A 26905-nucleotide genomic window follows, 5' to 3' on the forward strand; every position below is an offset into this window, starting at 1 on the left:
CCTCATATTCAATTCCTTCTGCGTGAATAAATATCTTAGGCTCTTGTGGTCATTGAAAATATGACAACGTTCCCCATAAAGGTAATGCCTCCAAAGCTTCAAGGCGAATAAAATTGCTTCCAACTCGAGATCATGAGTCAGATAGTTTCGCTCGTGCACCTTTAAATATCGAGATGAATAGGAAATAACTTTTTCAACTTGCACAAAACAGCTCCCAAACCATTTTTGGATGCATTTTTATGCACCACAAATCATCTGGTTCCCTTTGTAATTGCTAATATTGGTATTGTCATCAACCTTTCCTTCAGCTCATTGAAACTCTTCTCATATCTCTCAGTCCATTCGAATTTCACGTTTTTCTAGGTCAGTGAAGTCAACGACAAAGAAATCCATGAAAAATATTCATCCAAAAATGACCATCTTCAAAAGATTGCATTCAAAGTTTTCATATAAAAAACACACCCCAAAAATATGAAATTAACACATCTCTAGCAATAATTCTCATCAAACTTTACACCAAAATATCAAGAATGATTCACGCTTCATGAATCTACATCACGTTCTTAAAAATTTATGCACATGAATACATATACACATAAACATGTGTATTTTCATATCAAAAAACATATGCTATTGAATGGTGGTTTTAAAAGAATTTAAAACTTGTCTTTATTCATTGTTAGGGAGAAATCCAAACTCTGGGACGCAATCTAGCCTTCACACGAATGATCGAACGAGAAATATCTACGCTTAGAGTGTGCAAATTTTGAAAAGTTAAGGGTTAGGGGAGAAGGGTGGAGGGCGTGAGAGAAAAGGGAGAGAAAACTTGAAGGTTAGTTTGCAGTAAACTCTTGCTCATATTTTTGCTACTCAATATGAATTTTGGTGACACTTTTCGTTAGTTGTCACTGATTTTTGTCTTTACTGATTCAGTTTCTAGCGTCGTTTTGTATGTATTTTATTTCGATATCGTAGATATTATGATGTGATTAGTTTTGTTGTATAGCCTTTTGAGGAGGTCTTGGCCTAGTCTCCCTCCTCCTTTAGGTTTCCTTTGTATCGTATTTTTATGTTTATATATAGGTATGGGTCTGCCTAACCCCCCTCCCCCCCCCCTTCCGACGGTTTTTCCTTTTTTTAAAAAAAACTCTTGGGTCGAAAGTTGGCCCGTTGACTTAAAATACTCTCACCCCCTCTAAACTCTTAAAAATTCAATGTCAAGCTCAAATTTTAAAATTAAAGCTGCACAAATAATATATTTGAAACTTTAAAATAAAAATTTGTGTAATTAAATACACTTAACTTAGAATTACTTAGACTTCGTTCATAGACTAGTCTCGACTCCATTGGTCACCGAAATTAACCCATACATGAAAAATATTAAAACTAACATTTTTGCATAAAATTTCATAATCTAGACAATTAAACACATAATTTTTTCAATGCTATTTAAATAATTTCTCGTGAGTAAGTTTTGTGGATTTTAGACTTTAGTTTTAGCGAAACCACGCTCAAGTTTTGAGGTCTTTGACAACAAAGGCCTAATGAAAGAGGCATACACAAGTCTTAACTCCTAGTAGCTATTTGAAGTAGCTAGTGACTTAGTTAAGCCTTTTAGATGAGTAATAGAGATATGATATTCACTTGACATGTGGGCTTGTATTGTAGACATGTATAGTCGACCTATCTAGTAGACATACGTAAGTACTGACTGAGACATCGAGTTGAGTATGAATGCTTATATGTTGCATTTTATGTGTCATGATCATTATGTTTTACTGCTAAGTTCATATGTTGCATGCGCATATATCATGTTGAGCATGTATCTCCTCCGAGATAGTCGTTCTATTACGGTCGCTCAACCCTACATTTTCTTTATGATCGGACACTGGGGGATACCACAATGGTGGGGACCGAGGCTATGGTGACTACGATACATGATATCCGGGATCGATATGATTATGTGAGCTACCCAACAGATATGACCTCAGATGGTACTACTCACTCGTGAGCTTAATCTGAGCATGATTGATCTATTCGATAGTATTCCCATTCAAAATTTTTTGCATGCACATGCAGATTTTTATGCTCATACTTTACCTACTGGGTGTTAATCTCTCACGTCTATGGTATTGTCTCGGACACCCCATTGATGGGGCATGCGTCACATTGAATGAGGCAGGTTTAGAAGCGGAACCAGTTGCCATGAGTGGAGGTTTACATGTTCCTTGTTTCAGTTTTTATTTGAGTTTCAGATACAATTCGATTGGGTTGTATAACAGATATTGATTGTTCTAAAGTTGTTGGTTGTATACTGTCGGTTTGGTATTTGATGACTGTTTGATTATGTTTCCGCAATTATTATATGATTTAAGTTATTTTTTTGAATTAATTGCATGCTTAAGTTTTTAGTTAGTTGATGACCCTATTAGTCCTGAGGAGAAAGTGAAAATACTCTCTTCTTGCGATAAATAACTGTGTAGTCCAGTTAGAAAATTATAAATAAAAATATATGAATACACTAGAAACAATATATTATATCAATAAAAGTCAACAAATATCTGAAATATTACATTAATACTACTCGTCTAGTTGTTTTAGTACCGAAAATGTAACGCCCCACTGTATCAAGACGGATCTTTTCAACGTGCTTATGTCCTCACTCACACAGACCCTGGAAAACTTCCCAGGGGGTCACCCATCCTATAATTGCCCCAAGTCAAGCACGCTTAACTTTGAAGTTCTTATGTGATGAGCTCCTGAAAAAAAGATGCACCTTCTTGATATGAATATTACATATGAAATCTTTTAAGCCATCCTCAACCATGTAGTCCCATACCTACACAGTCTCAGAATCCCTCTCATTCCGGCACGGGATCGGTTCATTCATGTCTCCCTCCGCCTAGAAGCCTACCAGGAGCCGCTCATTGTCCGTGCAACCTCTTGGCACCGGCGATCACTCTCTGCCTCTTCAGCCCCGGGCGTCACATGCCCACCAGCTTCCGCTTGGTTCGTCCCCGAACCATACCGTACTAAGAGAGGTCGGCTTTGATACCATTTGTAACGCCCCACTGTATCAAGACGGGTCTTTTCAGCGTGCTTATGTCCTCACTCACACGGACCCTGAAAAACTTCCCAAGGGGTCACCCATCCTATAATTGCCCCAAGTCAAGCACGCTTAACTTTGAAGTTCTTATGTGATGAGCTCCTGAAAAGAAGATGCACCTTCTTGATATGAATATTACATATGAAATCTTTTAAGCCATCCTCAACCATGTAGTCACATACCTACACAGTCTCAGAATCCCTCTCATTCCGGCATGGGATCGGTTCATTCATGTCTCCCTCCGCCTAGAAGCCTACCAGGAGCCGCTCATTGTCCGTGCAACCTCTTGGCACCGGCGATCACTCCCTGCCTCTTCAGCCCCGGGCGTCACATGCCCACCAGCTTCCGCTTGGTTCGTCCCCGAACCATACCGTACTAAGAGAGGTCGGCTCTGATACCATTTGTAACGCCCCACTGTATCAAGACGGGTCTTTTCAGCGTGCTTATGTCCTCACTCACACGGACCCTGGAAAACTTCCCAGGGGGTCACCCATCCTATAATTGCCCCAAGTCAAGCACGCTTAACTTTGGAGTTCTTATGTGATGAGCTCCTGAAAAGAAAATGCACCTTCTTGATATGAATATTACATATGAAATCTTTTAAGCCATCCTCAACCATGTAGTCCCATACCTACACAGTCTCAGAATCCCTCTCATTCCGGCATGGGATCGGTTCATTCATGTATCCCTCCGCCTAGAAGCCTACCAGGAGCCGCTCATTGTCCGTGCAACCTCTTGGCACCGGCGATCACTCCCTGCCTCTTCAGCCCCGGGCGTCACAGAAAATATTTATCAAATTTGTATAATCCAGTTGTCGAACCATTTCGTTGACAATATATAACATAACTTGCTCATTTAATTTATCATATGATATTATTGATTGAAGATAATTCTCGATTAATTTTCAACTTTAATTTCGAAAATATTTTTTTATGATGGTGCAACTATTATTGGTATGGTTAACAAAAGTTTATAACCAATATACGTATATGAGAATAAACCATTCATTTTTGTCAAACATGTATTATATCAATTGCTTTTTTTTCATATGTTAAATAGTATCTAACGACAACCAATTATAACATAATCTGAACTTCCATCGTGACAAAAAATTGAAACTTCATACAAGAATTCATCAAGTTAATTAAAATCTAATTCTTTAAATTTAACACAAACCCAAAAGTCTCTTGATATTGTTTAAATTGTTCAATCCGAACATAAAAAGAAGATTGAACATGATCAATATAACTAGAAAATATTTAAATTGTTCCTTTTTTATTTAATATTGGGCTAGATTTTTTTTTATTGGGCCACCAACTCATCAAAAATATATAAAAATAAATAAATAAAATTAGGCCGTTTCCTGGACCGGGGCTTGAGTCGGCGGTCTCCTTGGCCTCGTAAAAAAATCCGACCCTGGACCCCGTCGGATTGCTACATGATTAGTTTGTTGATATTTTTTTTCAAGGGATACATAAATTTCTAAGTGTACGGGTTTTGCTTAATTAGTTAAATTTTCTGATATGGGATTTCCATAAAATAAAAATGAACAAATGCATGAGACATAGCAAGGAACTTTCTCGCTGTTAATCAAGTTGGGGACTATTGGTAAAGAGAAAATAATAAACAAAAAATAACTTAAAAGTTTATTTCAAGATAATACATTACTTGGATATTTATGTAAGCAAAAGAAATATCATTTTAGCATTAAATCAAACGATAAATCTTACTCCCACATCCTAATTATTTTAGATAATTTCTCTTCTTCTTTTTTTGTTGATCCAAATATAGTTGACTTTCTATATTTAGTAGCAATTTCTTTGAAATAATTTTTAACCATATCTTTGTTAATTAAAATTTGAAAATGTACATTCATCTATTGAATGAATTAAATACAAATAAAATAATAAATTTATTTATAAATTTTGTTTTTTCAGTAATTTTATAATTAAAGTTGTGTGAAAAAAACATAAATGATACACACACAGAATATTTATTTTTCCTTATTTCTCATACTTAATGTATTGATTGAGATTCTTGTAATATCTGATTTGATATGGCATACGATATAGAGACATGTCCCGGTCAATAAAAAATATGTAATATTAACGCAATATTTTTATGCTGGACATTAAAGAATTTAGCGTGTGGGATGGGAAACAAGTGGTTTGGAAAACGAAATTCAAAGTCCTTGTCAACAAAAAATATGTAATATATATTAACATAATTTGTTATTTTCAAATTAATTATTTAGGACTCATCATTACACAATCATATACACGTAGATAACATTTAATCATTATTAAAGATTTTTGCTCTTCTAACTATGGCACCTACTCATATTTACGTATTTGATAATTGATTTTAGTTTTGATAATTAGTTTACCAATAAATTTTAATGCTCCTTATCATAATATCACAAATCAAGAAACTGACTCAAAGATTAAAATATTTTAGCGAAAAGGATAAAAATTGTTAAATTACATGTGTATCTATGTATAGCTACATTACTGCTAGAATTGATTTTTCTCTTGACATAAAAAACAAAAATTCAAAACTTACATGTTAGATCACTTGTATACTGTAATTCATCAGACATCATGAGATTAGGTCTCGAGTTTAAAATTTAAAATATATATGCTAAAATTTAATTTGAAAAAAGCTACAAATTAAGGTTAACTCTTATTTTCCCAAATATTTGACTTTAAATAGACGATACAATCGATTCATTTTTATTTCTACGAAGTTTTTAAAAATATTGAATGAAGTATCTATTATTTTTATATCATGCTATTAATTAGTCCATAAAACTCAATTATTGTAGGTGACGTGCAATTGCCTTGAAATTACTGAAAGGATCCATGTTGGTGGTTTGTTGAACACTTGGCGGCATTTGCTCCGTGGTACTTTTGTTTACTTTTTGTGCGGTCTTAAAAAACTTACATTTTAAAAAATTTCTTGATTCAATTTTTTTTGGGGGCTAAATTTACTTTCTTGAACAAGCAATTGATTTAAGCCAAATGAAAGATATTACGATTATATTAACTTAAAATAAGTTATTTGTAGTACATTCTTATGGTTTTGAACCATGAAATTACAGACCAAAGGATTAGAAATAAATCCAAACCATGTAATTTGAACACGGTAGTTGCAATGGTATGAGATCATTAGTACTTTTTTTAAAATCATAAAAATATAAAATATTAGTAAACAAGCCGCAATTAATTAATTAATAAAGTAAAATATGGAGATGCGTGTGACAACTTTACTTAGTTGGCGTCAGCTACCAATTCTTATCAATTAAAAAGTAATGGATTTTTTAGGTTTAAAAAACAAAGAAAAAAAAATGGATTTTGTTTTGGAATCTGTGAGTGCGAGAGATTCCAAGAATCAATTCGTGTTTGATTGGTCAACTTCTCACGTTGTGCCACGTGTGAAACGTTCATTGGGCCATATTTTCATATTTCATTAGTAGAATGTAACTATAAGATACTTTATAGTAGCACATATCTGTCGCTGGGTTGGGTAGATATTTAAGCCAAGATAGTACATATATATACAATTTTTCCGAAAAGTTTATGGTGATGGATATTTTTTTCCACAATGAATGTTAAATAAACTCCGCAAATTTAATAATTGAACAAAATAACGAATTTTAGGACATCATGATCAAAGAGTCTTTTAAGTTTAATAATATAAAATAGTATAGATTAACAAAAAAAAACTCTTATGATCGAGAATTCGAGATAATCAATTTTGTAAGACGGATTTTCGACCTGACCCGACTTATCAGGAAGAATTATAACTTTTTTTTTTATGTAAAAATATTACTTTTCTCTATTAACATGATCATTATTTTTTATATCAAAAATATTATTTTAACTATATATATATATATATATTAAATTTTGATATCAATTCTAATTTTAAGTGTAGTGAAATTTTGTATAAACAATATTAATTATATTGAAATATTTTTTTCTCATCAAATATAATATTTTAGTTGAATTTATTTCATGATTTCATTATATTTTTCATAAAAATTCTATTATGTAAATGAGTAATTTACGAAAACATTTTGCTATGTTTTTTTAGAAATCGATTAATAATATTAAAAAAAAATCGTATTTTTGTGTAACAATGAATTTACGATTTTTGTTTCATTATCCAACCTTAAATGATGGTATATCTGACATTAAGTAAAAAAATAATTATAAAAAAAGCACAATAAGACACTAAAATTAGTTAGTATACAAGGTTCAAATTCAATAATGTAAGAATAGATAAGACGATCTTATGAATCTATATTTATGAAATGGACCGATCCGATTTATATCTATAATGAAAATTAATACTTATATAAAAAAATGATAGATTTTTAGTGAGTTAAGTAAAATAAAAGATCGATCTCACAGTTGAGTTTTTGTGATAAAGAAATTAAGAGTCGAAAAGTATTTTTTTTTACGGAAAGCTTGTAAATGTATTAAGAGATATCGTTCAGTACAAGCATAACCAACCAAGACGAAAATTCATCATTTACCCAAAAAAAGGTAACTGGGAAGAAAGAGCGAAAATAGCTAATTTATGGGCTACACTATTAGCTTGTCTACGAATATGCCCAACCCTTGAAACGACAGGCGCCTTAAGCATTGATGATATTTCCTATGCGCAACCACCAACATAATCAAGATGTTCTTGATTGTTAGTGACTGCTTGCACTGCCAATAAGAAATCTGATTCAATCTGCACATTTACAAAATCCTTTACATAAAGAAGCCTTACCCCTTCTCGAATCGCCAGAAGTTCCCCATGCACAACAGAAAGAGGCATATTGATTTGCTTACCAAAGGCCAGCAGTAAACGGCCCTGGCTATCCCGCACCACACCCCCAATACTGAATTTATTAAGATTAAAATTGATTACGACATCTGTATTGAGTTTGAAGTTATTCATGATCGGTGCAACCCAAACACACACCCCACGTTCTCTCTCATGCATAAAATCAGTATTACCAAGATCTTGAACTTTATGAAAATATGATAGAAGTGCTGAACTCCATTCCAAATCAGCATTAAAAGACACCTTTCGGTCACCATGTAGGTAGGTTTGTTTCGATTTCCAGATGGCCCAAGAGTACATTGCAAAACGCTCAAAATCAACTTTACTTAGATTCTCCATCATCCACAAACAGAAAACTAATGTATTGGCTCCCTGCCCCTTACGAATTAAAGATGCAAATTGAGTAGCCTTCCATAGATGTTTAATAGCACTACAATGAAAGAGAGCATGACATGTTGAATCGTATGGAAAATTGCATAGTTCACATGAAGCATTTACCGGAACATGATGTCTGGCTAAGTTCTGTTTTGAAGCGATACAGTCATGGGAAACTCTCCACCAAAACACCCGTAATTTCGGTGGAATCGAAAGGCTCCATAGAAAAGACCACCAATTTTCATTAGGGTAAGATTGTTGATTTACTGGGGCAGCGAATAGACCACTTTGAAGACGACAACCATCTTTGACAGAGTACTTACCCTTCGAATCATAATGCCAAAATAATGCATCATTCCTATGTCGTTGAGGAAGTGGAATCCTAAGAATTTCTCCGGCGACATAAGAATTAAAACGATTCCAGATAGAATCTGCATCCCAGGAGCCATCCTTAATTAATTAATTGACTGTAACTTCCCCGATCCATGGCCCAATAGAAAACCCCAACTCTGATTGCATGCTAGGAATCCATCTGTCCTTGTAAATGTGAATAGACTTCCCATCTCCAACTCACCAAAGCAACCCACTTACTAAGAGTTCTTTACTCCAAAGAAGAGACCGCCATATATAAGATGGATTGCTACCCAGTCCCGCATCCCATAAAGAGCCATGGCGGAAATATCTACCTTTTAGAATTGTTATGGATTATACCGAAGCGAACATGATGATAATAGAAATTGCGGAATAAAATAATCAACAAGAACACCAAATATTTACGTGGTTCACCCAATATAGGCTACGTCCACGGAGCTGCTGCAAATCTTTATTACCGGAGAAATATTACAAGTGTATACAAAACACTATATCTCTCCACACCCAAGCCTCGAGTATTACCGAGAAAATATTTCTCTAACTCACACAAGAGATCACCGAAAAAAAACAACTCTTTTTTCTCTTTCTTTCTTTTCTTCTCTAATGTCAATACAAAATAGAAGAATGAGATACAATAACTGAAATAAGGGAGCTCTATTTATAGGAGGTCTTCTCATTCAGTTTTGATAATCTTCCGATGTGGGATTTTAATATGGGCCTCACCGTTAACAATTCTCCCACTTGAAGATTTGATTTTAATCATGGCTTCACACAGTCAATGCAACAACTCATGCCTCCTTTCTTATACTTGCAATCCAACTGAAGTCGAACATAACTTCAGTTTGTCAGTGGTCACCGCCTTTGTGAACATATCAGCTGGATTTTTACTTTCAGGAATCTTTTAAAGCATCAAGATTCCATCTTCCAAAACTGATCTGATGAAATGGTATCGAACCTGTATATGCTTCGTCCTAGCATGATAAACAGGATTCTTTGCCAAATGAATAGCACTCTGACTATCATAGTGTAATGTGCTATCCTCAAGCTTCTGACCCAATTCCTCAAGGAATGATCTCAACCAAATCATCTCTTTGCTCGCTTCCGTGACTGCAACGTACTCAGCTTCAGTAGTCGAAAGTGCAACAATCTTTTGCAACTTGGACACCCAACTTACTGCCGTACCACCTAATGTGAACACATATCCAGTGGTACTCTTTCTGCCATCTAGGTCACCACTCATGTCGGCATCGACATTTTCTTGTAAGTCCTGATTAGTCCTCCTGAAGCATAGAGATAAACCAGCAGTTCCTTTCAAGTATCTGAGAATCCACTTCACTGCTTCCCAGTGTTGTTTTCCTGGATTTCTCATAAACCTGCTCACAACTCCCACTGCATGTGCTATGTCTGGTTTGGTGCACACCATTGCATACATGAGGCTTCCGACAGCAGAGGCATAAGGAATCTTATTCATATAAGCATGCTCCTGCTCCGTCGATGATGATTGAGCTTTGGTTAGTTTAAAGTGACTAGCCAGAGGAGTACTCACAGCTTTAGCTTCATCCATGTTGAATCTGCTAAGCACCTTTTTCACGTACTCTACTTGAGATTACTTCAAGACTCCGTTCTCCCGATCTCTTGAGATCATCATTCCAAGGATTTGCTTTGCAGCTCCCAAATCCTTCATTGCAAATTATTTTGATAACTCTCTCTTGAGTTTATCAATCTCCTCCAGACACGATCCTGCTATCAACATGTCATCCACATATAGCAGTAGAATGATATAAGAACCATCAATCTTATTCATATAACAACAGTGATCTGCCTGACACCTCAGGAAATCGTTGTTATTCATGAATTCATCAAACTTTTTGTACCACTGTCTTGGAGCTTGTTTGAGGCCGTACAAGCTCTTCTGAAGTTTGCATACCATTTTCTCTTTTTCTCGTACTTCAAATCCCTGTGGCTGCTTCATATAAATTTCTTCATCCAAATCACCATGAAAAAACGCCGTCTTTACATCCAACTGCTCCAGATGTAAGTCTTCCTTAGCCACTAGTCCAAGTACAGTTCTTGTAACACCCGGTATTTTTAATTACATAAATCCGCCTGCATAATTAGGATTTTTAATTATTTAAATTTATGATTTATGGGTTAAATAATTATGTGAATTATTTATGCATGATTTAATTTATTTTTAAGCATTTAACCCATAATTAGTGATTTATATGATTTTTAGTATTTTTATTATTTAATCGCGTAGACGGGACCGTGGACGGACGAGATGACAACTTTCTAGACAGATTATTTTATGAGCCTTTTTGGAGCCTTAAAATATTATTTTGAGTTTTATTATCCCAAAATTTTAAGTATTTAATTTTATTTAATTTTAGGGAGTCATTTTTATCCAAAATTAGTCAAAATATTGACTTTTTAGTATTTTTAAAATTCCCCTAAATTAATATTTCGAGATTTATTTTATGTTTCAGATTTTTTTTAAAGGTTTCTTTTAGAGTTTTAGTTGAGTTATATTTTATATATATATTATATCCTTAATTATATAATTAATTACCCTATTTTCTATTAAAATAAAACCTAAATCTACCCAACCCCACCCAAAACCTCACGTCACTCTCAACTTCAGCCGTCACCCCCACTCATTGTCTTCATCCTCTCGACCCAGCAGTCCCAGAGAAGCCATAGCCAAGAGGTTCGAAGCTCCAAAAGCCCGTATTTTCGTCCCGTCGTCCCGGAACCGTCCCACGCTCGTGTTTTCTCGTCATCTTCGGTGAAAGGCATGTTCTTTTCTTATATTTTTTCGCTATATCAGTATATATATCATGACAGTTACGGTAGGCATCTGAACTTTTTAAGAAATTTTCAGAAAAACGATTTCTTTGTTGCTGTGGTGCCTTGTGATTCGATTCTTATGCATAACTCACGTTTTTCCTCTCCATGCTTGGTTCGGGGCTGAGGGTTCGGTCAGGTAAGGTCCTAGGGTGCCTAAGGGTCGAGTCATGTCAAGGCTTGGGGCTGAGAAGGGCTCGGCCGATTGGTTTTGAACTAGAAAGGTGCAGGAGGCGCAGCCGAGACCAGTTTAGGGTTTGGGGAGAAAGGCTGCGGCTCGGTGGTTCCTGGCTGCATGGGGGTTGGGGCCTGGCTGGGTTAGGTCCGCCTAGACGTGGGCTACGTCCGGGCGGCGGCGCTCCGGCCAGGGGCGGCCGGAGCCGGCCGGCAGCAGGCCAAGAAGGCCTGCTGCTCACGGCCGAGAAGCAATGGGAGAGGGGGGATCGGGTTGGGCTGGGTTAGGGGTCTGGGTCGGGTCTGAGTGGTCCGGGTCGGGTCGGTTAGGTAGTGGGTCGGGTTAGTGAGTTCGGGTCCGAGTTTGGTGGGCCGGGCTCGAGTCTTTTTATTTTAAAAGTATTTTACGAATTTATGTGTTTTTGGGTCAAATAAATTGAAATAAAATTATTTGGACTCCCAAATAATTTTATTTGGACTTTTAAAATTTTAATTAAGGTTGTCCATTAATTTTATGGGCTTTTGGGCCCATAAAAGTTATTGGGCCAGTCTTCGAGTTTTTGGGCCCAATGGGCCAGTTTAGGTGTTTAATGGGCCTAATTAAATCTCAAAATTTATTTGGGCTCCATTTAATTATTTTGGGTTGAGTTTAATTATTTTGGGCTTAATTAAATTAATTAAGTGAATCCATAAATTTTTATGGGCTTGGGAGCCCATGAAAGTTATTGGGCTTGTTATTGGGCTTTTGGGCCCATGGGGCCAGGGATAGTGTTATTGGGCCTAAGCTAGTCTTAATGGGCTTTGTTATGTTAATGGGCCAAGTTTTAAGTTAATGGGTTTGAGTGTAGGGCCAGCAGTCCAGAACCAACCATGAGAAATTTGCATGTGTCCTGATTATATATTTAATTATTTTTATGCATTTAAGTTATTTTAATATTTATATGTTAGTAAGAAAAATTAAATTAAATATATATGAAGGACACACAATTTATTTAAGTACATGCATTCATGAAATCAATTTTTATGATATGATTTAATTTCTATGGTTGAGCAAAATAAAATATTTTAGGTGGAAATTGAAGTAGTGTGGCCATTTATGTATGGGCAGTTTCTGCCATTTATGTATGGGCAGTTTTCTGCCATTTATGTATGGGTGGTTCGCCACCAGCCTCGTACGATGGTTTCTTAGACTGATCAGTCGCACTATGGGTCACACTTACGGATAGGACCATTCGGTGTTCAGAAAATATATGCTCAGCAACTTATGTATGTATGATATTATGTATGTTATGTATGGTTATCTATGTAATTTATGTTATTAATTTTTAAGCATGCTCATTCATGTATATGTATGTATTAGTATTAAATTGATTTAAATTATTTTAAACCCTTGTTAGTATGCATGTTGGGCCTCTAGGCTCACTACACTGATATGGTGCAGGTGAGTACATAGAGAAGCAGGTTACTCCTACCGGTGGTGAGGATGTATGAGCAGCGCTGCAGTAGCCCCGTGACCGTGACAGCTTCTGAGTCACCGTGCTGATGTCTTATGATACATTTTATTATTTTATTTGGGTTGAGGTGTTTGAAATATTTTATTAAATATTTTTAGTGCATGCACATTTTTATTTATTTTATTTATGCAGTATATTTTTAATTATAGGGTTGACTCAGTTGTTTATTTATTTTAAAGAATGCATTTTATTTAAGTATTTAAATTGTTTATTTATGAAATCATGAGTTTATTTTGGGTATTTTATTTGGTGCATATATGTATGGGCATATATGTACTTACTTTTATTTAGTAGTATAAAAAAAGAAAAAAAAAAAATTTCCGCATATTTATTTATTAGAGAGTTAGGGTCGTTTCAGTTCTGATAGTTGTTAACTTCACCACTGGAGAGAAAATCTCGGTATAATCAATGCCTTCCCGCTGTTGAAAACTTTTCACAACAAGTCTCGCCTTGTACCGCTTGCTACCGTCAACTTTTTCTTTGATCCGGTACACCCACTTGTTGTGTAATGCCTTTTTGTCTTCTGGAAGTTCTTTTAACTCCCAAGTCTGATTGGATGACAGCGAATCCATTTTGTCTTTCATGGCTAACTCCCACTTGATTGAATCATCATTTTTCATCGCTTTATCAAAGGTCTCTGGTTCACCTTTATCTGTCAGCAAAATATAATGAAGTGCAGAGGAGTACTTATCAGGTGGTCTTATTGTTCTCTAAGATCTCCTCAGTTCAATCACCGGAGTTTGTGGATTCTTGTGCAGTTTCTTCTTCCTGGTTACTATCCTCCGATTCATTCATAGGAATATCTATCAATGACACTTCATTTGTTTTCTTGACTTCAGGACATTTATCTCCAGCTGGAATGTCTGATTTGTCTTTGTACAAAACTTGCTCATTAAAAATGACATCTCTGCTCCGAATGATCTTTTGATTTTGGTCATTCCAGAACCGATAACCAAAATCATTATCTCCATAACCAATAAAGAAACATTTCTTTGATTTTGGATCAAGTTTCGTTCTACTGGCTGAATCGATGTGAACATATGAGAGACAACCAAACACTTTCAAGAACGAAAGGTTTACTCCTTTGCCGCTCCAGACCTCCTCTGGTATTCTGCAATCAAGTGGCACTGAAGGTCCTCTGTTTATCAAATACGCTGCAGTGTTAACTGCATCAGCCCAGAATGATTTCGGCAGTCCAGCGTGCAATCTCATGCTCCTGGCATGTTCATTCAGAGTTTTGTTCATTCTTTCAGCCACACCATTCTGTTGAGGTGTACCAGGAATGATTTTCTCCATCTTGATCCCGTTTTGTGCACAATACTTCTTGAACTCAAAATCTTCATATTCTCCTCCATTATCAGACCATAAACATTTCACCTTCAAGTTGGTCTCATTCTCCACCATGGCTTTCCACTTCTTAAATGTTTCGTAAATATCAGATTTATTTTTCAAAAAATAAACCCAAACTTTCCTGCTCGAATCATCAATAAATGTGACATAATATCGTGAGCCGCCAAGGGATGTCACAGGAGATGGTCCCCATACATCAGTATGAATCAACTCCAACTTTGCTGCTTTCGGTTCTCTACCGCCTTTCGAAAAGCTCACCCTTTTCTGTTTTCCAAGAACACAACTTTCACACAATTTGTGTTCGACAGTTTTTAACTCCTGTAGCTTCCCTTTTGATATCAGCATCTTCATTCCTTTCTCACTCAATGTCCAAGTCTACAGTGTCATAGACTTGAGTTAGCTCCCGCATTCACAGCTGCTAACATTTCTCTGCAACTGGAAGTCATATAAAGAGTTTCAGTTTTTGTTCCTCGAGCAACAATCATGGCTCCTTTGCTCACTTTCCAAGAGCCATCACCAAAGGTCACTTTATGGTCTTCGTCATCAAGTTGTTCTACTGAGATCAGATTCCAGGTCAACTTTCGTACATGCCTCACTTTGTTGAGCTTCCAGATAGATCCGTTTGACATTTTCAAACTGACATCACCCATGCCAGCTATTTCCAAAGGTTTTCCATCAGCCAGGAAAATTTTTCCGTAATTACCAACAGTGTAATTATTGAATAGCTCACGATCACCAGTGGTATGAAACGAAGCTCCCAAATCCATAACCCAATAATCAACCGGGCTTTCCATGGATAGTACTAAGGCATCATGTACATTTTCAGTAACAACATTTGCATTATTCTTGGGTGATTTGCAGTCCTTTTTCATGTGACCAGTTTCACCACAGCTCCAGCACTTTAATTTCTTTTCAAATGTATTTTGTCTTTTCCAGTTCTTGATTTGGATCTGCCACGTCATCGGTTAGAACCTTTTTCGCTACTCCTTCCCCTACTTCTATTTTCGAGATTTAGGGCAGATCTCGATGATGTTGCTTCTCCCGAATCCATCCTGTGAACTTCTTCACCAAGGATTCGATCTCTGATATCATTAAATTGTAACTTTCCTTTTCTAGCAGAATTGCTAACCGCTGCCCGCATCGGCTCCCAAACATTTGGTAAAGACGCCAAAAGAATAAGTGCTCGAATCTCCTCATAAAATTTCATTTCAACCGATGTTAGCTGGGAAAAAATCGTGTTGAATTCATTTATGTGTGCCGCCACCGAAGCACCTTCCTCCATCTTCAAGTTAAATAACTTTTTCATGAGGAACACTTTATTATTTGCTGATGGCTTCTCATACATGTCCGACAAAATGGACATCATCTCCTCCGTAGTTTTTGCCTCCGCCACATTGTGTGTCACGTTCTTTGTTAGGGTCAATCGTATTACCCCTAACACCTGTCGATCAAGGAACTCCCACTCATCATCCTCCATCTTTTCTGGCTTCACCCCGGGTAGAGGTTCATGTAGCTTCTTGCTATACAAATAATCTTTAATCTGTAACTACCAGAATGTGAAATCTGTACCGTCGAACTTATTGATTCCAGGTCCCGATCCGTCATTTTCGGCCATCGCTTCTCCTGCCTTAATAAAATTTCAAAAAATCTTTTCTGATGTGGAAAATCAAACAAAGCTACAACCACGGAGCATACTCAAAATTTTAAGAAATTTTTCACCAAGGCTCCCGAACACCGTAACAGCTCTGATACCAGTTGTTATGGATTATACCGAAGCGAACATGACGATAATAGAAATTGCGAATAAAATAATCAACAAGAACACCAAAGATTTACGTGGTTCGCCCAATATAGGCTACGTCCACGGAGCTGCTGCAAATCTTTATTACCGGAGAAATATTACAAGTGTATACAAAACAATATATCTCTCCACACCCAAGCCTCGAGTATTACCAAGAAAATATTTCTCTAACTCACACAAGATATCACCGAAAAAAAAACTCTTTTTTTCTCTCTTTATTTTTTTCTCTAATGTCAATACAAAATAGAAGAATGAGATACAATAACTGAAATAAGGGAGCTCTATTTATAGGAGGTCTTCTCATTCAGTTTTGATAATCTTCCGATGTGGGATTTTAATATGGGCCTCACCCTTAACAAGAACTCGGCCCAACAAAGAATCAGGGGATCGACAGAGACGCCATAACTGCTTAGCCAGGAGCGAACGATTGAATTGTACTAAATTCCTGAATCCCAAACCCCCTCGAAGTTTCGAAGTGCACAAAGACCTCCAAGATTTCCAATGCATTTTACGTCCCACACCCCACCAAAAATTCGCCAATTCACGTTCAATATCTTGACAGATAAGAGTAGGGATCCTAAAACAAGACATAGCATAGGTAGGAATAGCTTGAAGTATTGACTTGATCATAACTTCTTTTCCCCCGTCAGAAAAGCATTTATTACCCCACCCTTGGATTCTCTTGATTACTCGTTCTTCCAGATATTTGAACTGAAGACGTTTACTTCTCATTGAAACCGTTGGTAACCCTAGATATATGTCATGACGTTGCACCACCGGTATGGTGAAGATAACTTTCAAAGTCTCCATTACCAAAGGATTGGTGTTAGGGCTAAAAGACAAGGCTGATTTATCATAGTTGATTATTTGAGTCGAAAAGTATTTCAGGACAGGAAATCATACAAAATACATGGCAGAATGACAGAAAAGACCCTCCAAAAACTTGTTAGTTGATTTTGTGCGCGTGTCTATATGTAGTGAATGCAAGTATATAAAAGACAAGTTGCATTGGAATTAATTAATTCCACCATGAATCTCAGATACAACAATCATCTTTTAATTCTCTTTCTTGCATATATATATATCTGCTCTATCTCTAGCTATGGAGGTGATCTTGGCCAACTATTCCCCTATTGCGCATCTATTCATTAAAGTTTCAAGAAATTGAGGTTAGATCTTTCTCTTCGATCTGTTCTGCTAATTTCATTCACAGATCAATATTACAAAACATTCATGAACTTTGAATCATTTATATGATCGAATATATATATTTTATGGATTTTTCGATTTGATCGATGAAATGGTTAGAGAAATCGAGTCATGAATTTATATGAGTTTTTGATGAGCAGCGTTCCATTTATTTTCGAATCGACATATTCATTTAATTACTATAATTATTGATCATCTGATATTTGATTGACTTCTTTTAATGAAATTCAATTCAATACGGCAGTTAAAGGGTGGTTTTAATAATTTAAATGGGAGTGATAAATATAGTTGTTAAATGTTTTTTTCTTTAAACAAAATTTGTGAAATATGTGGATCATGGCTAATAATATGCTAAGCTCCTATGCAATGTGATCGAAAAAATTTAGTTATGCTCTTCGATTCCTTGTCATTTATGAATTTTCATAAATTTTTAATTATCACGAATGTTTTGTGTTAGATTAAAGTTTTATGCTCTCGTAAATATGTTGAAAATTAATATGTGATAATAGTATTTATTCATATTTGGTTGCACATGGCATGTAATCACTAGATAAATAAATAATAAGAAAAAACCTTTTTTTCGACGGTAAATTGCTGAAAAATCCCCAATGTAAACATGTTTTGCTTTGCACTTTCTAGCCACTTTATTGTACCACAATTTTTGTTAATTTGTACCACATCTTATATAGTTTTATACCACATGATGTATGATGTTGTACCACATTTTATGAATAGGGAGCCCAAAGCAAAACATGTTTGCATTTGGAGATTTTTGGGCAAATTGCCCTTTTTTCTAAATATATAATAATGAAAAGCTTAAAAAATGATAGTGCCTCATCTGATACTTTTTGTGTGCTCAAGGTGAATTAATGCAGTGAGTAATGTTTTAAAATCTCTTTCCGAGTGTGAGGGCCGGAGAAGTTAGTATGTAGGTACGTGGTTCGTTCTTTTCTTTGTTATATATTTATAAAATTGATGCACTTTTATTGTTTTTGATGAATATTTTTTTTAAAAAAACTTAATTTTTAAAAAACTTTTACTTTTTTATTTTACCATTTTTTTCCCTTTTTTTGGTTTTCATTCAAGGGAAAAAAAAAAAAAAAAGAAAGAGCGATAGAAACATGCAACATGTACAGTACCCATTAATTACTAGTTAAATAGAAAAACAAAAATAAATAAATAAATAATTCCGGAAACTTTTAATGAAATAAAATTATAGTGTTTATTTTTTCTCTCCTTTTAACATGAAGGTTTGTTTGGATTTTAAAAAATAAAAAAACGTGTTTGGATTATTAAAAAAATTATTTTGATACACGAACTATTGCTAAAATATTAAATTGATGCATGAACTATTGAAAATAATTTAATTGATACATGATTAAGTTATAAAGTCAATTTTATCCTTTACTTAAATTATTTAAAATCTAATGTTTTTGTTATATTCAAATTGATACACATTTTATTTTTCTTATTTTATTGATTATAATTATAAGCATAAATTTATATTTATTTAAATTTTATATTATAAAAAAAATCCTACTCATGATACGAAAATATTATAAATATTAATTAATACAAACAAAAAAACTACATACACATATATATATTAAATAATATATATTAAAAAATATTTATAAATATATAATAAAATGATATTTTTCTCTTAATATGTATTATAATATTAAAATTTGTATTAATATAATTTCAATTCATTAATAAATCAGCAAATACATAACTAAAATATAATTTATTATATTTAAGAAAATATTATAAAATAAATATTTTTTAATATTTAAATATTTAATAAAAAACCTTGTAATTTGTTAGAATGTTTTATCCAAGTATAAAAATTTTCGACAATCACAACCGTGCAGAAACGAGACACTAAACAAGATCCACATGATGTTATGTTGTTGTTTCGACCTACATATATATACTAGCCGCACCGTACACGCATTGCGTGTATAATATTATATACAAATATTAGGTTATTTGTGTATATAATATAAATTTATATTTTTCATGTATTTGATTTTAATTGTTTTATTTTTTGCAAGTTGATAATTTTGTGGGATTTTTTTTTTTAAAAAAAAAATTAAAAGTGAGAATACCAAGAGACCACTAAGATGATATTACTTTATATATAGTATATATATGTGTGTGTGTGTGTTTGTGCATGCGCGCACGTGCATATGTACGTGTCTTTTCATTTATGATGTAAAAATTTCACGTTAATTCTATTTCGGATGCATGATATACCTTTTTCTTTTCATAGTACAATAAATATGACTTTATATATTTTTACAATTTTAATCAATTATATTATTTAAAAATGAAATACGTATCTAGTTGAATTTAATAACAATATCGGACTTAAAAAACAATTTAAGTAAATGTGAAAATAGAATTTTGAGTTTGATGATATATCAATTTAGCATTTTTCAATACTTCATGTACTGATATAATTTTACTCCTAAAAAAATCAGCTGAACTTTTTTCCAAAATAGATAAATAAACTTTTTGCTTCGAAAAAGAGTTTGTGGAATTGAGTACTTGAATTCTATAAGAAATTTTTTTTTGAAAGACACACAAAAAATAAAAGCCGCCAACAGGGATATCGAAATTGAATCCAACTCATCAACTCGATGTGAGTTGACTCGAAAAATATCGGGTTAGAGTTGATGTTCGGGTCAGATCGAGTTGAACCTGAAAATTGACCTAAAAAACTAGTTGGTTTTCGGTCAACACAGGTTGATACGAGATCAGGTTGAACCTGAAAATTGACCTAAAAAACTAGTCGGTTTTGGGTCAACATGGGTTGACTCGAGATCAGGTTGAACCTAAAAATTGACCTAAAATACTAGTCGGTTTCGGGTTGACCCGAGATGAGATGAATTAAAAATTATTTTTATATAGAATTAAGAAATATAAACTATATTTTTTTAATATCTATATATTATGTTTGAAAATTTTTGTATTGTATATTGATATAATATATTTTCATAATTTAATATTTATTTTTTAACATTAAATTTTTAAAATAATTATTTATTTTTATAGTAGGTATGCTTTAAATGTCTACCATTAGACTTTCAACTTTAAATTATATACAAGAGAGATTTTGTTATTATGTGTTTAAATTAAAATATTATTATTAATATTGTGTATTTTTAATTTTTTAATTTAATTATTTTGATTAAAAAAAATCAAATCGGGTTTATTCGGATTGCTCGAGTTAGTCGAGTTAATTGGGTTCGGATTTACCATTATGGATTGATTCGGATTTGGTCGGGTTTGAGTTAAATTTTTTACTACTACCTATTATCAATCCAACCCGAACTCACCCGAATTGACACTTCTATTCCTACCTCAAAAAATAGTTTCCAAAGTCAATTTCTGGCTTGTGCCTTGAGCTTTTAACCAAATGCATTTTTTTCCGGAAAGAAATATTAATTTTTTTTTTTTACAAAGTATTCTTTTTTCCACCTACATAAATCATCATAATACTAAAAAAAGGAAATATTTTTAAAAAAATACGTAGAAGCGAGATTTATGATGCACATTATATGAATTATATATTATGTCAATCAATTCAAGAAGGTGCCACACTGCTATTGATATCTAGAAAAGGTGGCTTCTTTTCTGATTCTGGAAATGTGTTTCCTCATAAGTAATTGGGTACTTTGCAAGTGGGCTATGCCTCCAATCTTGTTTGATTTTAGTTAACACAAATTTCGGAATCGTTTTTTCTCTTTACTTCTCATAAGAAGAGGATATCAAATAATACCATTGGTGAATGGTATTATTAATCAACCCACAAAGAGATGAAATTTTTTTCGTAATAATATATATCCATCAGTATTTCGTGAATCTTAGCTTGAGTTTGTGCGTGTTGTGGCGTTTTGTGATTTTATTGGTTGTTTGATTGGTAAATTCTTGGAATTTTGCATTAGACTCGTTGTTTGGGTTGATTGAGGTTTCTGGCTTTTCCTCCATCAGAGAAATCTAAATCTTTGAATCTCTGAGTCAGCTCGGAATCTGACGAGGAAAATATTACGTATGCCATGACACAATATGCTCTTTATTGTATAAATAGCTGCTTGTTTTGTGTGTGCGTGCATGTCTAGAAGAATGAAAACTAGTAATATTTGTATGTTTGTTGCAGGTTTTTAATCATTTGGGATAGAGAAGGATCATTGGGAAGTTGCTGAAACAGTGGTGAATAGATTCAAGAAAAAGTGTACTTTATCAGATGGATGGTATTGTTGCTGCTTCCTTGGATAGCTCAGGTATTTTTTAATGTAGAAACATTAGGCAATAGATTCAAGAAAAAAGGTTACTTTATCAGATGGATGGTATTGTTGCTGCATCCTGGAATTTGGAGGAGTCGTTTGGTAATGTTTCAGAGATGATGGATTTTGATGCATATGATGGGTATTGTGATGGTCCCGGCACGTTATCGGAAGCCGGATATCCTCTTTATTCGGCTTCTTGTGAGGAAGTGTATGGGGGGGTCGAACGTGGAATGATGACCACGAGGGAGGCTGATTTGTTGTTTAGTGAAATTAAAATGATGTTTCGATCACAAATGGTTGATGATGTTGATTCGAGATCAAATCCCAACGATGCATCGGCTAATGCAGATGGTACTGTTACGATCCCGAGGACTCCGAAGCAGTCGCTGGCCGAGAAAATGATTCAAGCAATGCTTCTTGCCAAGGGGTGGTCTGGTGAGGGTATTTTGGCCCAAGTTTGGATTCCATCGAAGAATGGTGATCACTACATCTTAAGCACCCGCGAACAACCTTATTTGCATGACGAAAGGCTGTCTGGATATCGTGATGTCTCTAGGTTATTTACTTTCGCTACTGAATCAAATCCAGGTTCCTTTCCAGGGCTTCCTGGACGTGTTTTTACCTCTATGATCCCAGAGTGGACCTCCAATGTTATGTACTATAGCGAGTCCGAATACTTGCGAGTGCAATATGCTGCTGATCATAAAGTGCGAGGATCTATCGCTTTACCTGTTTTCGAAGAGGAATGCCTTGAAGGACCGTGTTGCGCGGTTCTAGAATTGGTTACGACCAAGGAGCAGCCTGATTTTGATTCAGAGATGGAAAATGTTTGTCATGCTCTCAAGGTTAGTTTTTCCCATTAGCCAGAGAGGCTCTGATAGGTTCTCTGTTATCGACTACAGTACAGGATGATATATATATATATTATATACAAAAGCATGGTTTCACTCAAAATCTTATGAGTCGTTGTTTTTTTAATGCATTAATATCATTGTCGTATTGGTATCTAAGTGTTTTAAAGTTTTTCAGGTTGTGAATTTAAGGAGTAGTGTACCTCCTCGGCTTAGTTCCCAGGTTGGGAATCCATCTATTTTTTCCTATCTTTATTCCATGATTTTGATGGTGTTCATCTGTTCTTAACATAGACTATTATTTCACAGTCTCTCTCAAAGAATCGACGGTTAGCCTTAATGGAGATAACCGATGTTCTACGTTCTGTCTGCCATGCACATCAATTGCCTCTGGTGTTAACATGGATTCCTTGTATTTATACCAAAGAGGCCGGTATTGAAACAGTACGAGTACGAGGTGCAGGACATAATATGATACCAAACGAAAAATACATTTTGTGTGTCGAGGATACCGCATGTTACGTGAATGACAGATCCATGCAGGGCTTTGTGCATTCATGCGTGGAGCGTCATCTCGAAGAAGGTCAAGGGATTGTAGGGAAAGCCCTTCAATCAAATCGCCCTGTTTTTCTCCCGAATGTCAAGGATTACCATATAAATGACTATCCACTCGTTCATCATGCCCGTAAGTTTGGCCTAAATGCGGTTGTTGCGATTAGACTAAGAAGTACTCATACTGGTGACGATGACTATGTGTTGGAGTTCTTTCTGCCTGTGGACCTTAAAGGGTCCTCAGAACAACAACTCTTGCTCGATAGCCTTTCAAGTACCATGCAAAGGATGTGCAAGAGTTTGAGGACTGTTTCTGAAGTGGAATTATTCGGATCAGAGGCGGATTTGAAGGTTGGGGTACAAGACGGAGAAGTAAACGATATAGAAGTAATTGCTTTATCAACGAGTATCCAGCAGTCACCTGAGAATCTAAATCCTGTCGATAGAGTATCTCAAAGTTTATATGAATCAAAGAATACAGAACTGGAAGCTAACCCTTCCAACCAGGTACTTTAGAATCTTTCTTTCCAGGAATTTGTCTTAATCTTTCTTGTGCATATCCACTGTTGATCATCAGGATCAAGCCCGAATAAGTTTTGAATCCTGTTTCTTTTTATGTACTTGTGAATAATATTGCCATGTTATTTCTGTATATCCAGTGTAGTATTATGGTTTTTGCTTTTATCAATTTTAAACTCTAAGAATTTGTTGGAAATGAAATTGAAGAAAAAATTGAGTGTGACTAAGAATCATTCTCCTGCTAAGTTGAGAAATCTAGAGCTATGTTATTAAACAATTAGATCGAAAAGTGATAATTTCATGACATGAATTACTAAATTCAACTAGCATGCCTAATATTTGAGGCGACTTTTTGAAACTGATATTGGGATTGAGATACTTCTTATAATCCCTTTTAGGCGATGCTCGAACCAATTCGACATATGGAGAAGAAAAGAAGCAGTACCGGTGAGAAGCACATCAGTTTAAGTGTTCTACAGCAACACTTCTCTGGGAGCCTTAAAGATGCTGCAAAGAGTATTGGTGGTGAGTTGATGATATATATATATTAACTTTCAGAATTATTTTCATGTTGCCAGACCTGGATTTGAGTTACCATGTTATTTTACTTGTCAATCCAATGTTTTTCCCACAAGACATTACAGTACCTACTCAAAATGGTTGTATAATTTGGTATTGTTTCGAACACATGGCCTTTTAAGCGACGTTCAAATGAGTAGCCAAAAATGTCAGATCTAGTGTATGTTTGAACTGTCAAGACATTAACACTTTGGGCTTATTTTCCTTGTGCAGTCTGTCCCACTACTCTCAAAAGGATATGCAGACAATATGGCATCTTGAGATGGCCATCTCGAAAGATAAATAAGGTGAACCGTTCTTTGAAGAAAATACAAAGCCTGCTCGACTCTGTCCAAGGTTTAGAAGGAGGTTTGAAGTTTGACGCAACCGCAGGAGTTGTTGTATCCGTCGGCTCTATGACAAAGAACATCGACATGGGAAATAGTTTTCCATTCGGTAGTAAAAATATTTCAGTTGGGCAGTCGGACTCGGTTATCCTAAACCTACCGGCAGTACCCCAGACATCTTTCATGGACACTAAAGTAAAAGTGGAAGAAGATTGCCCTGTAGACGAGAACTGGCTGGCAGAAGTAAATGTTCTCTATACGAGTTCGTTGATGGATGAGTGTACGTCCAAAGAACTTCTTACTCAAAATTTAGATAAGTCTAGATTAGCTGCATTAGATACGTGGACATCGAGGCCGGCTAGTCTAAGTACAACGCCGTGGATGACTTCTCCAATGGGTACTAGAGATTCTTTCCTGTCTAAACAAGTGTGCGATAGATGGGAACAAGAATTCAGTGGCATGAAACCCCAAGGCCACACTATGGTAGACAGTAGTAACTTTAGAGTTGCTGAACATAGCCAATCCTCAGGCATGACAGACTCATCAAACGGGTCGAAAACAATGATGAGTGGCAGTTCCTCTAGCTCGGGAAATTTTGGAACAAAAACGCCTGAAAAGATCATGGAAGGAAGTTGCGGAGACAGTGGGACTAAATTGACAGTTAAAGCTATTTACAAAGATGACATGATTCGGTTCAAATTTGAGCCTGCAGCTGGATGTTTTGAACTGCATGAAGAAGTGGGAAAAAGGTTCAACCTGGTGACAGGGCAATTCCAGCTCAGATATCTCGACGACGAAGAGGAATGGGTGATGCTGGTAAATGATTCAGATTTGCAAGAATGTGTTGAAATGTTAAGTTTTCTTGGCACTCGTACAGTGAAGTTCCTCGTTCGTGATTCGTCTAGTTCCTACTCGGGAAGCTTTCGCGGAAGCTAACGTCCACCACTCCGCCTTTATATGTATATCAAGTCATGTACGAAGTTCAGTATCTAGCTGAACAATGCGCGCTGTTGGATCATATGTAGTCGCTCAGTGTATCTATGAGCCTGCTCATTTTGTATAGGAGCTTCTGTTATGTTTTCTACTTATCTATATCCATCTATGTATATAGATATATTAAAATAAACTGTATATTCTATCATAAAATGACTAGTACTCCTCCACACGACGTGTGGATATACATTATTTTTTTTAAAAATAATTTTCGTACTCAAAATTAGAGATTATCTTAAAAACTAAAAACTTTATGAGTTATTTAATAAGATTTTCTAAATAATTTATTAAAATAATAATTTAAATATGATATTATAAAATTTTTGATCTTGTTTATATACTTGTGTTGGGATTGATGGGGTGTTTTGAAGGGGTGAAGAAATACATCTACAAATTTCTGGCTGTAGTAACCCAAAATTTTGTTTTACGTAATTAAATGATTAAACATATTTATAATAAGTAAAACGTGATTAAAGGATTTAATTATGATTAAACCAAGTGAAAAATCGACACCGAAATGTTTAGAAATGGTTCGTAGAAAAAATGGGTTCGGGTGGTTCGGAACCACCGAACTTGGACTAGGACAGATTGGAAGATCCGAACTGATTGGAGAGACCCAGTGAGTTCGGCACGTCCGAACATGGGATCGGAGCTTCCGAATGTTAGGTCATGTACACTTTTGAGGTTTCACGTGTGTGTAAACACGTGGTGAGTTTGGACCCACCAAAGAGGTGATCGGAGCTTCCGAAGTTAGGGATTGGAACGTCTGATCATGATCGGAGTTTCTGAAGAGTCGATCAGAGCTTCTGATCAGTAGCTGTTTGAGACGTGGCAAGCATGCGAGTTCGGAGCTTCCGAAATCTGTCTATAAATAGGCCGAGAAATCCTCACAATTAGTGTGTGTTTGAGGTGTGTTGTGTACTCGTTATATAATTTGAGTGTTTTTAGTCTTATACTCGAGGGCTGGGTGATAACGAGTTGCTACAGGGTTTGCAGCAGAGCGGTGGTTGGGTCAGGGCCTTCGACATCAGCGGACTGACCACGAACCCTGATATAGTCTGAGATCCCTATTAGTATTAGGGAGTATCTATTAGCTTATTCAAGGGCCCGGATCCTCTGCTGATTTGGGATGACAGCATTCGGTGCTGTTATCCCAAAACGGCACCGTTTCTTTTAATTTTTTAACATTTTATTTCCTATATTTTT

At 35.3% G+C, this 26905-nt stretch overlaps 1 protein-coding gene across 3 annotated transcripts; it reads left to right on the forward strand.

Moving 5' to 3' along the window:
• The first annotated feature begins 17410 nt into the window (after positions 1 to 17410).
• LOC140893263 (protein NLP9-like) lies at positions 17411 to 25850 on the forward strand. 3 transcript variants are annotated; one of them, XM_073302338.1, is made up of 7 exons: positions 17416 to 17544; positions 18446 to 18516; positions 21750 to 22724; positions 22909 to 22953; positions 23040 to 23789; positions 24200 to 24326; positions 24594 to 25850. In XM_073302338.1, exons 3-7 carry the CDS (start codon positions 21933 to 21935, stop codon positions 25640 to 25642), a joined length of 2763 nt encoding a protein of 920 aa, XP_073158439.1. In that variant the 5' UTR covers positions 17416 to 17544; positions 18446 to 18516; positions 21750 to 21932; the 3' UTR covers positions 25643 to 25850. The 3 variants fall into 3 exon arrangements, with proteins under 3 accessions (XP_073158434.1, XP_073158439.1, XP_073158445.1); XM_073302333.1 differs by lacking the exon at positions 18446 to 18516 and having other exon boundaries at positions 17411 to 17544; XM_073302344.1 differs by lacking the exons at positions 17416 to 17544; positions 18446 to 18516 and adding an exon at positions 21355 to 21641.
• The last annotated feature ends 1055 nt before the right edge of the window (positions 25851 to 26905 follow it).

The sequence above is a fragment of the Henckelia pumila genome, chromosome 1, assembly GCF_033568475.1.
Source record: "Henckelia pumila isolate YLH828 chromosome 1, ASM3356847v2, whole genome shotgun sequence".
In the NCBI taxonomy this organism is placed as follows: Eukaryota; Viridiplantae; Streptophyta; class Magnoliopsida; order Lamiales; family Gesneriaceae; genus Henckelia; species Henckelia pumila.